This window comes from Lissotriton helveticus, chromosome 1_1, assembly GCF_964261635.1.
Source record: "Lissotriton helveticus chromosome 1_1, aLisHel1.1, whole genome shotgun sequence".
Taxonomy (NCBI): Eukaryota; Metazoa; Chordata; class Amphibia; order Caudata; family Salamandridae; genus Lissotriton; species Lissotriton helveticus.
Window position 1 is genome coordinate 1331772082 of NC_136057.1, and position 16819 is coordinate 1331788900.

At 40.1% G+C, this 16819-nt stretch overlaps 1 protein-coding gene across 1 annotated transcript in view; it reads left to right on the forward strand.

Annotated features, from left to right (window-relative positions):
* The first annotated feature begins 1510 nt into the window (after positions 1-1510).
* The window catches only part of LOC144763972 (von Willebrand factor A domain-containing protein 7-like), a 262295-nt gene continuing 246986 nt past the window's right edge, over positions 1511-16819 (forward strand). Inside the window, exon 1 of the mRNA XM_078650071.1 lies at positions 1511-1732. Within this exon, the coding sequence (XP_078506197.1) occupies positions 1511-1732 (222 nt within the window). The remainder of the gene's footprint in view (positions 1733-16819) is intronic.

A 16819-nucleotide genomic window follows, 5' to 3' on the forward strand; every position in this document is an offset into this window, starting at 1 on the left:
AATACCACCCTATCCTCACACCCACACCCCAGGATTTGTTTTTCAAAACCCACCCCCAGTCTAAAGACCAAGAGCTGTACCCCCACCCACCAGGTCCAATCCCCCTTACCTCTCTACAGGAATAGGAGGCAGCTCTTCTGAGGCGAGACGCGGCAGAGGTCATCAAGAGGAAGCGGAAGGGTCTCTCCATTTCCTATAACGACGCTGAAAGCCTTGACCAAGCCAGTGCCTATACCACAATTACCAGCATATGCCGTTACCACCAGTGCAGCGTACATGCTTTTACCTTTTCTACCTTTACAACGTTAATTTGTTGTAAAGGCATACGTGGTAAAGGCATATGTGTTATAAAAATATGCATGGTAATGGCTATGCATGGTAACAGAAACCACTATAGCCTTCCTCTAGGCGAGCATGTCGGACCCATCAATTACCAATTTATAGTAACAAGCAAGGGGTTCTTGAGGGTCAGCTTCCTATGCATACAGATACCCCCTTCCACTCACCTAGAATTAGCCAAATAGGTGGTCCTGGTGAAGGTGGAAGATAACTGTCATTCTCACTGAAACGTGCGTTGACCTGACTGTTCTGAATTCCTAACTGACAACACCGGTGTGGATTACCATTGAAATTTTCTCTCCATTACTTCTATCGGTGTATGTTTGCAAGGTTGGGGAGTTCCAAGTGTGAGAGTGTGTGAGTGTGTTACTGCGTATGAGGTGAGAATGGTCAAGTGTGGTTGAATTTATAGGGAGCGTATTAAAAGTAATTACTGCTATAGTTGTTACTGCATATGTATATTTTTTAGATCTGTCTCAGCACGATAGACAAAAATATGTGATGTATTATAAAGAAGAATAACTGCACTAGCATTTATGAATAATTTGTGTTCTCACAAACGTTTTTAACTCTGTATAAACAGAGTCTCTTTTTTGTAATAGTATCAACTATAATAGTTTGTCTTTAAAAACAGATTATAAATAATAAATATTAGAATAATTGTGCCTATGTTTATGCCTTAACAATCTCCATGACGGACAGCCCACAGAGCTCTAGCAAGCCTAAAAAGAAACAATACAGTTCATGCAAGAGTATACTCCAGTGGTTTTTGTTCCCCACCCCCTCCCTAGCTCCTGGACCTACAAAGTACTTTTAGGGGGTACCTTTCTTCATATGATGGTTATGCATGCTTTGTAACACATGCGTGGTAAAGGTACTGCGTGGTTACGGCCACGTTGTAAAGGCTGTCTACCATATCTGTGCTCTCTGGAAGCACCAGATGATCCCACTTGTTAGCAGTAGCCTCCCCTTTTTATATATTGCCTTGTGGGGCTATATCTCATTTTTCTGGTTGATTCAACAATCTCCTGACCACAGGCCAAGTGTGTTTAATCTAAGTTATGTGGTATGTTTGACTGTTTCTTAGAGAATAGTATGATGTGATTAACGTTGGATGTATTATTGTAGCACAATGAAACTCTTTTTTACTTTGCTTTCACCCAGCGGTATAATGAAGTTGGAACCCCGTCAACTTTTTCTTTTTGTGGAGATTCTTCTGCTGTTCATGATGAAGTCTTCAGGTTTCAACCCAACCAACTACCTGTCCCCAATATTAGGGAAGGGGATGACACATTCTGATATAACAAAGCAAGGAGTATTAAGATGGATCTGCAGAATGTTCAAGGGAACCCCAAATTTCAAAGGCATTACCTTACCACCAGAATCCTGCCAAGTAAGTTCTTTGAGCTTTGACAGTGTGAGAGGGCATCAGTAGAATGTCATCAGGATATAAATGTGAGCACTCCTGCAATATAAAGGAGGTGATAGTAGCAAGAGAAAGGAGATGCCAGAAACTGTGCAAGAACAAAGAATGCATGACGAGGATGAAATGAATAATAAGTAAACTTGAAAAGGAAATAATTAAGAGTGGCATTGGTGCATGTAAGAGTTGTTTCATTGTGAACTTATTTACAATTTTGCCTCATAAACATTTTGCCCATTACTGCATAAAGTAGGGGCACTTGGCGAAGACAAAGCAATTCTGAAGATCTGGCACAATGTCAGCCACATGAGATGAGGTTCAACGGTCAACTAGAGCATTTACATATGCTGTTGCCTGAATGCTGATTTTCGCTTCCTCAGAATCACATATTTTTATTTGTGTCATGGGTTTTTGTATGCTGCATAAAAAGTTAAACCTTGCGCATAGCTCTTCTGGTCACTGTCTCCTGTATTTTGTTCTTGGTCGTTCTCCAAATATTTTGAATCCTATTAATAACCCCTGCATTACACTTATCACAGGACAATCTAGGTAATTTGAAAGAAATTTGTATTCTGTATTTTGCATTGCTTTTAATTTGGATCGTCCGGAAGATGCTATTTGGGGATCACTACAGTGATATGTGCTACCAGTGATATTCCATCTGCATCACTCATAATTAGGGCTCCTGGTTTTATGGTATTTATTTTTTTTACATTCCCATCTGTATTTATCCATATTTATTTTTGGGTCATTTTTTCTGTATATATCCACATTTATTTGTGTTGCAAAGCAAAAGAAGACGCTGCAGCTAGTATTTTTCCACATTTATTTAATTAGACAATGCACACTTGAACTCGGTCGTTATAGGTTTAGATATATATGTATATATGTATATATATATATTCCAGTTCCGAAGTACCCAACGTACAAAGGAGCACCCGGACCTCAGCTGCACACAAGGAGCCTTAACAGGTAAGCACGCCTCCAGCACAACGATATCCTTTAACTGTTCAAACTGCCCTGGATGCCTGACGCGTTTCGAAGTGTCCCCACTTCTCTTCAGAGGCTTTGGCAGTTATGAAAGAGCGCTTGAGGCACCACCCCCCTTCTTGCTTGGATGCACGCCCTGGATGGGACTTATGGGACTTGTAGTGCCTCACGTCGTGCTAATGTTCAGTTGGTAACTTTTCAAGCCCACAGATGGGCCTCGCTGTGTGGAATTCGTGCAAAATCCATACGCTGCTGTCCCATGTTCTCGGCCCGTAGTCAAGACCGCATGGGCCCCGGTTCTTTCAGGGTGGTGCTCCTTCCGCGGCATGGGTCGCCGCATAAATATGCTCCGAAGTACCCAACGTACAAAGGAGCACCCGGACCTCAGCTGCCCACAAGGAGCCTTAACAGGTAAGCACGCCTCCAGCACAACGATCTCCTTTAACTTTATCAACTGTTAACCCCTTCGCTGCGGCGGTAATTGCCCCACGGCGCGGGGTTGAGCACGGCCCTGCGGTGCTCGTGATGAGCCGTGCTCATCATGAGTCACAGTGGAGCTGTGCTCATGACGAGCTGGGCTCATCACGACTCCACCCACTGATTAATTCTCCCGCACAGGCGGGGAATCAATCGCACGTGAGCGGAGCGCAGCCGTTATGATGAGCCCAGCTCATCATGAGCACAGCAGCACTGTGACTCATGATGAGCTGGGCTCGTCATGAGCACCAAAGGAGTTAACACCCTTCACTTCAGAGCAAAAGCAGTCCAGGGAACAGTGTGCGAGTGGCCTCTTGCTGCTTGTACCCGTTGCATGAGCCAGAATTTCACTTTAAGTGATTTGCCCAGAATCACGGAATGGGTAAGTAAACACCAAGATTCAAATTTTACTTTAATGCCTCCCATTTCTTCATGTTTCTCTTGTCCATCTTGAATGGTTACCTTTTGCCTGGGGAGCGTTTTTTCTCAAAGAAAATAATGATGTTTTACATCATTGTACATTTGTGCCTGTTTTGCATAGCACGCACCAAAGGCATTGAAGCACTTGATATGAGCGCCAGTTTGATTACACAAGATCACTCTAATTTCCATAGGCACTGGTAAATCAAGTGATTTGCCCAGGATCACAGGATGGTGGGCAGACGCCGAGATTTGGACATGGTTACTCACTTCAAGATAAATAAGGGTGCTGCCCTTGAAGACCCAGTCTAAGGGACTTGACCAAATGAGGGAGCCCTACTTGCCTATGCCCTTAAGCTGTCCCTTATTGGCAACAGTTTGAAGTTATTAAGAACTCCAGTAGAGGGACGACACTACTTAGGACTCAAAGCCAGAAAGGATTTTGTTGTGGTGATGCTAGAGATGTGTTGCATATAACCCCTTCTGTTTAAACAATTTCTGAGTGGGTCGGGACAGCACCCTGCGTTTTCAATGTTGGCAGAGTCACTCGAGATGATATAATAATGACCTTTTCACTCCTTGAGAATTTCCCCCAAACAGGAATAGTAAAGATACTGAGAGTCACCATCTACCTCCTCTGACATCATGATGACCCTCCTGGTATCGCTCCATGCCCCCTGTGATTTTAGAGTGTCCCCGGGTCCCCTCCCACTTACACATGGTGCTCCCTCCTTTTCTTTTCTAGCAATGGTTTCACATTTCTTTCTGCAGCCCCTGTGAACCTCAGACACGGATAAACACATGGTCGGTTTGTCAGTATTTTTCCCTATTTATAAATACAGAGGAAGGAAACAAATGTTTCTGCCTGTATTTATATGTAAATATCCGTTTAAACGGAAAACCGGGAGCCCTACTCATAATCAACTGCAACTGCTTGTAAATAAATGCAATTGGGATAAAAATAAATGTTATCAGTCAGTAAACTCTAAGACCTAGTTTTACTAAATTGTCAAGTAACTCAACCAAGTTTGGGTACTGCATTGTGCAAGACAGAAAACAAAGTCCAAAGCCATATCTACTAAGATTGACCTGCTTCTGCGGTCAGTCCCTGCACTGGCAATTTAACATGGCTGCCTTTTATCACACACAAGTTTACAGACGTCAAATTGTATCTAATACAGATGAAATTAATCTGACTGAACGATATCAGGGTTTGTGCATGAATTGTCTCAAATTCTCATTTGTGGGACATAACTTAAACAAGCAAAATGAAATGAAAAAGTAGCAACACGGGAAATCTTTATGAAAAAGGATTGTTTATATAAGTAAATATTCAGAAATTCATAGGGTACAAATCTTATCGTAGATTAAATCAAGAATTTCAAATGTTTAAAGGAATACATTAATTGACCTCTCAAACATCTGAATACAAGTCCAATCAATATAATACATAACAAATGACTCCAATTGTTCTAATAGTGAAAATCAAAAGCGTAATTAATAAACAACGAAGAGATGGACTTTAGCAGTCGACGTTTCGGTCTTATGTTGTTAAATCGCAAGACAATCTTCAGGACAGCATGTATTTGTAGCGATGACCCCCTATAAAGACATAATGTATTCCATTACCATCATATCTTAGGTATCCCAAACAATGTTTTAAGAAATAAACAACAATCAAAATAACATATATAACCTGTGTGCAACCTATATCTAATTGAGTCTAAAAAACAGCTTATATGACCATCTTGCATGTATCATATTAACAGAAATATTTATTCAACCTTACTGTTATCTTAAGTGCAGTAAGCCTGTAAGGTCGATAGCTAAAACAAATTGCACTAAACCCTTATATCCTACAGTCAAAAAGGCACATTTTTTTCTTTCTGTTCTGATTCATAGTGACAATATTTGCATTCAAAACTCATGATAACCATGACTAAAACACATCTCATAAGGTCGTATCAATTTCTTGAAAGACAAATTCTATGCAGTTCTTATTCATAGAGACATTATGTCAGATTATAAGTGACTGATGTTCGTCATTACTCAGTGTGTATCTTATTTACCATGCTGCCTTATGTTAGATCAGATATCAAGAGGTGGCTAAATTTATTATTTGTGAAGTTCTCATTTGTATCTCGCCGATACAAGGGCTCATGGTATGCCTTGTACTAGGTTGGGATTGCGCCACGTTGCGCCAAACAAAATCCCCTGTAACTTGATATGTAACAACTGAGATGCCCGAACACCGTGCACTCTGACAGTACTGATACCGCCTTTGATTTTTAAAGAGTAAACTTCATCAGATCAGGTTTTAACATATTGATAAAGTCAAGGATCTCAGTTTTAACTTACTTGCTCCAGTGAGATAAGCGTTCTAATCCAGAAATCAATGGCCTGATATGAATATGTATTGAGCAGTCAGAATAATTCTGAAAAATAAATAAAATAATTTACGCGTCAATATTACATTTCGCGTTGGAATAGTAGTCTAAACTCTTGTTTGCGTCCGAGATGCTAGACTTTACCTTGTTTCTTTTGGTCACAGTTCATATGCTCAATGGTCTTTACTTTACAGCTTCTAGCAATTTCGTAGCAATAGTTATTCGTTAGCTTCGAATCTGTCAAATAAGAAGCAAGTAAAGCATTTTAATATGTATTTTACGAACTAGCAAAATAATTAATTAACCGAGCTTCATTGAGTAAATGCTCTACAAGGTTATCTGGCTATAAAGAAAGTAGCGAAAATAGTGGCCATAAAACGACTGCTTCATGAATATTTGACCATGCACTCGTGTCACTTTGTAAAGAGTGCAAAGCCGAAGCTTGACCGTGTGGTCAATATCTTTAAATCCAAAAATCTGCTACCAATGATCGCGCATTGGAAATAAGGCGTCCGATTTGTGACGGCTTACTTCAAAAGGGTGTCCATGCAAGGAAGAGGGATGAATCACGTCTGGTCGAGAAACGGCGAACACAGCGTGTCACGCTGTATTTAAAGCCGAGTCATAGAGAGAGGCTCGTGTACGGCGGCCATCTTTGAATGGTGCCGAATAATGCTTGGATGTAGTTCAGACCTTATCTAATAATTCTTGAATTTAAGAATTGCTGAATAAATTGCATATACGGGTATTTCTTATAGAAATATTACTTAGCCAAGAAAAAACTAAATTAACTATGTGACATAGCAAACATGGATCGATAGCAGCCCTATCTAATGAGTCCGCAGTAGAATTGTATCTGGTGGCCTTTGTTAGTGAATCGACTTCTACACAGATCACAATTATCCTAGTTGATTTATGTGTGTATAGTGTGGTTATTGTTGGGGTAACATTGAAGGCTTATAGGTATTGGATATTTGAGATAAGGGTTTTTATATCATGGCTGTCACAAGAAAGTGCTCACAGTCTTAGATCATCACAGCGAAATTCACATTGCCAACATTTAAATGATTAATCTTAATCTCAACAAACCTGTACATCATAAATGAATAAACCGCATAGCGTTGGTTAACCCAAAACAGTATCACATAATGAATTCAACATCTACACATACAGAGTAGACAGATGAAAGAATGCGGATTGTGAGATATCATTATACCATGCATGCTAATGTTTGCCATTCAGTAAAGGAATTAAGACCCCTCCTAAGCTGTCTGTTGTATCAATCCAGCGATTTTCTTTAAGTGTCAATGCCCTGTTAACATTCTTCTGTCTGATGGTTGGTTTAACTATTTCTAGTACCCACCATTCCATCTCTTTATCTGTATGCTTCAGTTGGATGTAGTGGTCAACAAGGGGCGCACTCTCAACTTTACAACGGATTCTGGATTGGTGTTGCAAAATTCTTTGTTTTACTATTTGGGTTGTTTTCCCTATGTAGGGAAGACCACAGGGGCACTTAATGCAATAAACCACATTAGTGGTTTTGCAATTAGAAAAGTGTTTGATTGTTGTAATCCTGCCATTTAGCTCGAAACATTTGATGTTACTAGTCGAGGCACAAGCTATACAACTGTTGCATTTAAAATGGCCTTTGATAGGTGCTAGTTGTTTCATGTTGTCTATTGTGTCAGTTGCTGGTGCTTAATGGGCATGTACCAGACGGTCGCATAAATTCGGACCGCGTTTGAATGCAAACAGTGGTTTTTCACTGAGTTCAGGCAATGCTGTCAGCAGGGACCAATGTTTGCTGACAATCTTCTTAACCTGAATGGTTACCGTGCCAAATGTTGTAACACAGACAAGAGGTTTTTGATCTAGTTCCTGTTTTGTTTCTAACAGACCTTCTCTATTATTGTACCACGCCCTTTTAAGTGAGTTTTTGAGAAGTTTGTTAGGATATCCTCTGGCTTTCAGCTTGTCTTTTAGGATTTTAGCTTCTCTAAAATAGTCCAGCCGTCTAGTGCAATTTCTTCGTAAATGAAGAAACTGCCTGAAGGGCAAACCATCCCTGAGAACCTTCGGGTGATGGCTATTGTATTTCAACAATGTGTTCTTTGCTGTTTGCTTGGTAAAAAGAGTAGAGTAAAGGGTGTTGCCATCTCCTACTCTAATTGTTATGTCGAGAAAGTTCATTTCTTTGTTGCTGCTTTCTATAGTGAACCTAAGATTGGGATTTCTACTATTTATCCAGCTGTGGAATTCGCCCAAAAGTTCCTTATTCCCCTTCCAAATTAGAAATAAGTCATCAATGTATCTCAGCCAACATGAAATATTGGCTGAGAAAGGATTGAGTAGATGGTAAATGTATTTATGCTCAAAGTCTGCGACGCAGATATTAGCTATGTCGGGGCATACATTGCCCCCATTGCAACTCCTTTGAGTTGCTGGTAGAAGGATTTCTCATAAAGAAAGAAATGTTCACGTAGGGAGATTCTATTACTTTCAATGATAAACTCCGTTGGCACATTGTGAGGTCTCATCCGGGCATCGAGAAGTTCCTCAATTATCTTCAACACTTCATTTTGAGGAATATTGCTATAAAGACTTTCGATGTCCATTGATACCATAATCTCACTGTTTGGATCAAAATCATGATTTTCGAGTTTGTTAATGACTGTAGTTGTGTCCCTGATGTATGTATCAGACTCAACTGCATATGGCCGTATGAAATAGTCAGAATATTGCGCTAAGGGTTTCAGAATCGAATTGCACCCTGAGACTATAGGCCTCCCAGGGCGTGTCAAGGCCTGTTTATGAACCTTTGGGAGAATATAGATGGCCGGCACTGTGGGTGATATATTGATTAGGAATGCAGCTTCCTTTTTACAAAGCCAGCAACCTTCTAGCCCTTTTATACTTAGTGATGCAATTTCTTTCTCCAATCTGGCTGTGGGATTGGTTGTTAGTTTTTTATAGTTTGTCTCAATTGTCAGTTGTTTTAACATTTCAGCTTTGTAGGCTGCACGGTCCCATAACACTATGCCCCCACCCTTATCGGCTGGTTTAATTATGGTGTCAGATAGTGATTGTAGATCTTCCAATGCCTGTTGTTCTTCCTATGAGAGATTGTTTTTCACAAAGGGTGATGTCTTGAATAGATTTTCTACATCAATGATCACTGCAGTTTCGAAAGTTAACATCTCCTTAGCCACCTTATTGTTAGGTGGAGAAAATGTCGATGCATAATGGAGACCTGTAAGATTTCTTTGTTGTTGTACGGTAGGTGGCACTCCGGCAAAGAAGTTCTTAAGTCTAACCAATCTGAAAAATGTATATACCTCTAATTTGGTTTGGAATCAACTATTCCTATTAGTTGGAATAAAGGAAAGACCCGCTGTTAACACCGAAATTTCGGCTTCAGCTAGTACATGGTTGGAGAGATTAAAGATTGGAATGACTGTTTCATTGTTTACCACTCGTAGTATTGGTTCTGGGGTTATCTCTGACCCGGAGTGTATTGGTTGCGGAACCATCTTCGTTTGGCGCCTCGTGAATTCTGAGGTGGCCCTGACCCTCTTCTGTCCTGCCCTAAAAAACAAGATTGTCTTGAGGTGAACGGTTGTTGATCGTAATTGGGTCTGTATGGACCAGCGGGTATTTGTTCGCTATTTGTGTCAGATCCCATTTGTTGGTATTGGTTAGGGCCTGAGTTGGTTCCTTGATTGTGGTAATAATCCTTGTGTAAATAAGGATAGGTTTTTTCTTTGCTATATCTGCCTATATCCTTGTGCAGTTTGTCTGTTTTTTTGTGAGAGTTGAACTCTTCAAACTCTTTGATGGTTAATGCCAATCTGTCTAGTAGGGCCTTAGCGTTAGTGATGTTACAGTCAGTGTTGATCTTGTTCTCTAGAGTTTCTATCTCTTTTAGGAGGAGCTTGATTACTCTAAAGGCGGTCTCAATGCTGAGCACCATTCAGATGCGGGAGCACTTGTTTGCTGCAAAGCTGAACCCGATCTTAAACTCCTCGTCATATATGAAAATAATTGGAATGTTTCTTATCTGAAGGCCACTGGGGATTATATTGGCATTCAGGCAGTCTGTTAAGAATTTAGCATGCAATTCAGTTCTGATCAACTTTTTTTTGAGTCGTTCAAGCTGGTTCAAGTCCGATTCCAATGGCAGATGAACTGTGCTACCCTTATTTCCTAATAATGAGGGACCTGATGCAATCTTTAGAACATATTCATCTGAATATGAAAGAGTCTCAGCTTCAGACATTGGGATTACGTCTGAGGAGAGGGAAAATTAAGATGCAATCTGTTGAGTATTACTATTTAACCACTTTTAAGAGAGTGGCCCACAGCAGACAACGTCTGCCCTTAAACAATGTTAAAAGAACTGGGTGACCCAATATACCCTTGCGGGCTCGGGCAAATTAAGTAAAGTAAAAGGTGCCAACAATGGAATTTGCTTCAAACAAAAGTTTACAGACGTCAAATTGTATCTAATACAGATGAAATTAATCTGACTGAACCATATTAGGGTCTGTGGATAATTTGTCTCAAATTCTCATTTGTAGGACATAACTTATACAAACAAAAGGAAATGAAAAAGTAGCAACACAGGAAATCTTTATGAAAAAAGATTGTTTATATAAGTAAATATTCAGAAGTTCATGGGGTACAAATTTTATCGTAGATTAAATCAAGAATTTCAATTGTTTAAAGGAATAAATTATTTGACCTCTCAAACATCTGAATAAAAGTCCAATCAATATAATACATAACAAATGACTCCTATTGTTCTAATAGTGAAAACCAAAAGCGTAATTAATAAACAACGAAGAGATGGACTTTAGCAGTCGACGTTTCGGTCTTATGTTGTTAAATCGCAAGACTTTCTTCAGGACAACATGTATTTGTCGCGGTGACCCCCTATAAAGACATAATGTAATCCATTACCATCATATCTTAGTTATCCCAAACAATGTTTTAAGAAATAAACAACAATCAAAATAACATAATAACCCGTGTGCACCCTATGTATAATTGAGTCTAAAAAACAGCTTATATGACCATCTTACATGAATCATATTAACAGAAATATTTATTCAACCTTACTGTTATCTGAAGTGCAGTAAGCCTGTAAGGTCGACAGCTAAAACAAATTGCACTAAAACCTTATATCCTACGGTCAAAAAGACACATTTTTTTATTTTTGTTCTGATCCATAGTGACAATATTTGCATTCAAAACTCATGATAAACATGACTAAAACACATCTCATAAGGTCGTATCAATTTCTTCCAAGACAAATTCTATGCAGTTCTTATTCATAGTGACATTATTTCAGATTATTAGTGACTGATGCTAGTCATTACTCAGTGTGCATCTTATTTACCATGCTGCCTTATGTTAGATCAGATATCAAGAGGAGGCTAAATTTATTATTCGTGAAGTTCTCATTTCTATCTCACCGATACAAGGGCTCATGTTATGCCTTGTACTAGGTTGGGATTGTGCCACGTTGCGCCAAACAAAATCCCCTGTAACTTGATATGAAGCAAATGTAACAACTGAGATGCCCGAACACCGTGAACTCTGACACTACTGATACCGCCTTTGATTTTTAAAGAGTAAACGTCATCAGATCAGGTTTTAACATATTGATAGAGTCAAGGATCTCACTTTTAACTTACTTGCTCCAGTGAGCTAAGCGTTCTAATCCAGAAATAAATGGCCTGATATGAATACGTATTGAGCAGTCAGAATAATTCTGAAAAATAAATAAAATAATTTACGTGTCAAAATTACATTTCGCGTTGGAATAGTAGTCTAAACTCTCGTTTGCGTCCGAGATGCTAGACTTTACCTTGTTTCTTTTGGTCACAGTTCATATGCTCAATGGTCTTTTCTTTACAGCTTCTAGCAATTTCGTAGCAATAGTTATTCACAAGCTTCGAATCTGTCAAATAAGAAGCAAGTAAAGCATTTTAATATGTATTTTAAGAACTAGCAAAATAATTAATTAACCGAGCTTCAATGAGTAAATGCTCTACAAGGTTATCTGGCTAAATGGTTTATACATAAAGAAAGTAGCGAAAATAGCGGCCATAAAACCACTGCTTCATGAATTAATATTTGACCATGCACTCGTGTCACTTTGTAATCGGATGGACTGCCATGTGTACAATTACGCGGATGATACCCAGATCATCATCCAATTGGACGATGGTCTGGATGCTTTTGCAAGATTGCAAAACATCTTGAAGTACACAGCCAATTGGATGTCCATGAACTCTTTAAAGATCAACCCTGACAAGACCGAGGTGTTCAACAACATAAAGTATATCTATAGTCTGAAACATGTGTCAATAGTAGTGTGTCTCTCAAATTAAACCACTAGTGAATCATCAATTAATGAGAAACTGTAAGAAAAGGGGGAGACATCCCTTAAGGAAAAGAGAACAGCACAGTGGTATAGATTTAAAACCACAGTCACTAAGTGGTCAACATGTTTCAGCCTCTCGATCACTACCCGTGTATCAGCGGCTTTCTTCAGGACCAGATAAACTCTGTGATAATGCTGCTGCAATGTTAAGTGAAAATCATATTGAAGTAATAATAAAAATTATTTATACAAAACCGGTCGTCCTGCTTCTCTTTGTCAGTCAGGTCATACCCAGGTGTCCTCAAGTGTAGGATAGTCCTGCCTCACCTCTACCTGGCAGACTGCTCTGGAAGGAGGCCCCGCTCTATCCGTCGGTACCTCGACACCCACGAGAGCTAGTCCCGGGAGTAGATCTCGTGGGTGTCGAGGTACCGACCTGATACACGGGTAGTGATCGAGAGGCTGAAACATGTTGACCACTTAGTGACAGTGGTTTTAAATCTATACCACTGTGCTGTTCTCTTTTTAACCCTGTCAGGTAGAACACATTATTAAAGCTTGTTCTTGTGATTCTACCTAGATAGTTTTAACGTCACTACTCATATTTCATACAGCGCTGCACACCTCACTACACCTGAGCTCACTTTTGGGATTACCATCCTATTCCTTACCATTCATAATATAATAAAACATCTCTGAGCTCCTTCCTTAAATTTCCCTGAAGTAGTAGCTCCCAATGTTGACTAGGCTTTCAGCATTTGGTAAGGAGGACCCAAATGATGAAGCATGTCACCTTCGGGTGAGTGAGGGTTCTTATCCTTAAGGGATGTCTCCCCCTTTTCTTACAGTTTCTCAATAATTGATGATTCACTAGTGGTTTAATTTGAGAGACACACTACTATTGACACATGTTTCAGACTATAGATATACTTTATGTTGTTGAATATGTACTAGGGAATGTATATCTAGTGGTCTATAAACTTTCCCTATTGACCCCCAATCTACGGTAGTGTGATAGTAAGACCGAGGTGTTGCCAATCACCATCGCTGGCAACCCATGGAATGATCGATTCTGGCCAAGGGAACTAGGGTCACCCCCGGAACCGGCGGCCGCTGTTAAAAGCCTGGGCATCCAAGTCGATGGTAAGCTGTCCATGCAGAAACAAGTTATGGCTGTGGTGGGTACTTGTGTCGGCCTTCTTCGGCAACTTAGGAAAGTTTCCTCATTGTTGTCCTTTTCCACCTTGAGGCGTGCGGTCTCTGCTACAATCCTAGCTAGGCTAGACTACGGTAACTCATTGTACATAGGGCTGCCGCAAAAACTCTTGAATAAGATGCAGGTTGTCATGAATGATGCGGCAAGACTTATTTTCAAAAAGCCGAGGAACACGCATGCATCCCCCCTCATGCGAGAACTGCATTGGCTGCCAGTTAAGCAGAGGGTAATGTTTAAAGGGTTGTGCATTGTGCACAAAGCCCTTTATGGCAGGGCGCTAAGTTATTTGAAATCTCGCCTGTCTCCCTATAGGCCAGGTAGGGCGCTACGATCTGCAGAAGCTACCCTCCTCACTCAACCACGCTGCAGACTGGCTACCGTAGGTGGTCGCACCTTTTCCTTTACTCTCCCAGCTTTTTGGAACAAACTGCCAATGGAACTGCGGAAGGAAACCAATTTGTTGTCCTTCCGAAAGAAATTAAAAACAGTGCTCTTTCAGCAAGCGTGGGGTTGCCTGTAATTTATGACCAGCTGTTTTTCTGTACTCGTATCTGTGGATCCTGACAAGCGCTTAGAGACCCCCGGGTTATAACGCGCTATATAAATCAAATAAATAAATAAATAAAAATAAAAGAGTGCAAAGCCGAAGCTTGACCGCGTGGTCAATATCTTTAAATCCAAAAATCTGCTACCAATGATCACGCATTGGAAATAAGGCGTTCGATTTGTGACGGCTTACCTCAAGAGTGTTCGTGCAAGAACATGGGTTGAATCAAGTCTGGTCGAGAAACGGCGAACACAGCGTGTGACGCTGTATTTAAAGCCAAGTCATAGAGAGAGGCTTGTGTATGGCGGCCATCTATGAATGGTGCCGAATAATGGTTGGATGTAGTTCAGACCTTATCTAATAATTCTTGAAATTAAGAATTGCAGAATAAATTGCATATACGGTTATTTCTTATAGAAATATTACTTGGCCAAGAAAAAACTAAATTAACTATGTAACATAGCAAACATGGATCGATAGCGGCCCTATCTAATGAGCCCGCAGTATAATTGTATCTGGCGGCCCTTTTTGGCTAGTTATTTTTGCTATGTTAATTTAGTGTTTATTATCCTGGTTAGGTAGGAAAACAATCACTATCCTTCATACTTGGTGTTAATAGTCTGGGTAAATGATGCTCTTTGTTAGTGAATCGACTTCTACAGAGATCGCAATCATCCTAGTTGATTTATGTGTGTATAGTGTGGTTATTGTTGGGGTAACATTGCAGGCTTATAGGTATTGGATATTTGAGATAAGGGTATTTATATCATGGCTGTCACAAGAAAGTGCTCACAGTCTTAGATCATCACAGCTAAATTCACATTGCCAACATTTAAATGATTAATCCTAATCTCAAAAAACCTGTACATCATAAATAAATAAACCGCATAGCGTTGGTTAACCCAAAACAGTATCCCATAAAGAATTCAACATCTACACATACAGAGTAGACAGATGAAAGAATGCGGATTGTGAGGTATCATTATACAATGCATGCTAATGTTTGCCATTCAGTAAAGGATTTAAGACCCTTCCTAATGCTGTCTGTTGTATCAATCCAGCGATTTTCTTTAAGTGTCAATGCCCTCTTAACATTCTTCGGTCTGATGGTTGGTTTAACTATTTCTAGTACCCACAATTCCATCTCTTTATCTGTATGCTTCAGTTGGATGTGGTGGTCAACAAGGGGCGCACTCAACTTTACAACGGATTCTGGATTGGTGTTGCAAAATTCTTTGTTTTATCATGTGGGTCGTTTTCCCTATGTAGGGAAGACCACAAGGGCACTTAATGCAATAAACCACATTAGTGGTTTTACAATTAGAAAAGTGTTTGATTGTTGTAATCCTGCCATTTAGCTCTAAACATTTGATTGTACTAGTTGAGGCACAAGCTATACAACTGTTGCATTGAAAATGGCCTTTGATAGGTGCTAGTTGTTTCATGTTGTCTATTGTGTCAGTTGCTGGTGCTTCATGGGCATGTACCAGACGGTCGCGTAAATTCGGACCGCGTTTGAATGCAAAATGTGTTTTTTCGCTGAGTTCAGGCAATGCTGTCAGCAGGGACCAATGTTTGCTGACAATCTTCTTAACCTGATTGGTTACCGTGCCAAATGTTGTAACACAGACAAGAGGTTTTTGATCTAGTTTCTGTTTTGTTTCTAACAGAGCTTCTCTATTATTGTACCACGCCCTTTAAGTGAGTTTTTGAGAAGTTTATTAGGATATCCTCTGGCTTTCAGCTTGTCTTTTAGGATTTTAGCTTCTCTAAAATAGTCCAGCCGTCTGGTGCAATTTCTTCTTAAACGAAGAAACTGCCCGAAGGGCAAACCATCCTTGAGAGCCTTGTGTTCTTTGCTGTTGGCTTGGTAAAAAGAGTAGAGTAAAGGGTGTTGTCATTTCCTACTTTAATTGTTATGTCGAGAAAGTTCATTTCTTTGTTGCTGCTTTCTATAGTGAACCTAAGATTGGGATTTCCACTATTTATCCAGCTGTGGAATTCGCCCAAAAGTTCCTTATTCCCCTTCCAAATTAGAAATGCGTCATCAATGTATTTCAGCCAACATGAAATATTGGCTGAGAAAGGATTGAGTAGATGGTAAATGTATTTGTGCTCAAAGTCTGCGACGTAGATATTAGCTATGTCGGGGCATAATTTGCCCCCATTACAACTCCTTTGAGTAGCTGGTGGAAGGTTTTCTAATAAAGAAAGACATTTTCACATTGGGAGATTCTAATACATTTAATGTTGAACTCCGTTGGCACATTGTGAGGTCTCATCCAGGCATTGAAGTTCCTCAATTATCTTCAACACTTCATTTTGAGGAATATTAGTATAAAGGCTAAGCATGGGCGGATTTTGCGAATTGGCAATCCGCGAACTTGCGTATTTACGGATTCGCAATCCGCAAAATCCGCGAACTCTCTCTCTTTTTGTGTTCGCAAGGGTTTCTGCCAGTTCGCGAGGGTTGTGTACCAGTTCGCAATTGCGAACTTACTTGTCGGCTCGCAACGGCCGCGACTATGTTGTTTCTACATCTGGTTCATCATCACAGGTTCACAGCACCCTCTGTTTCACCACTGCCACCCTCTGGTACACCCATGCCACCCTCTGGTACATCACTGCC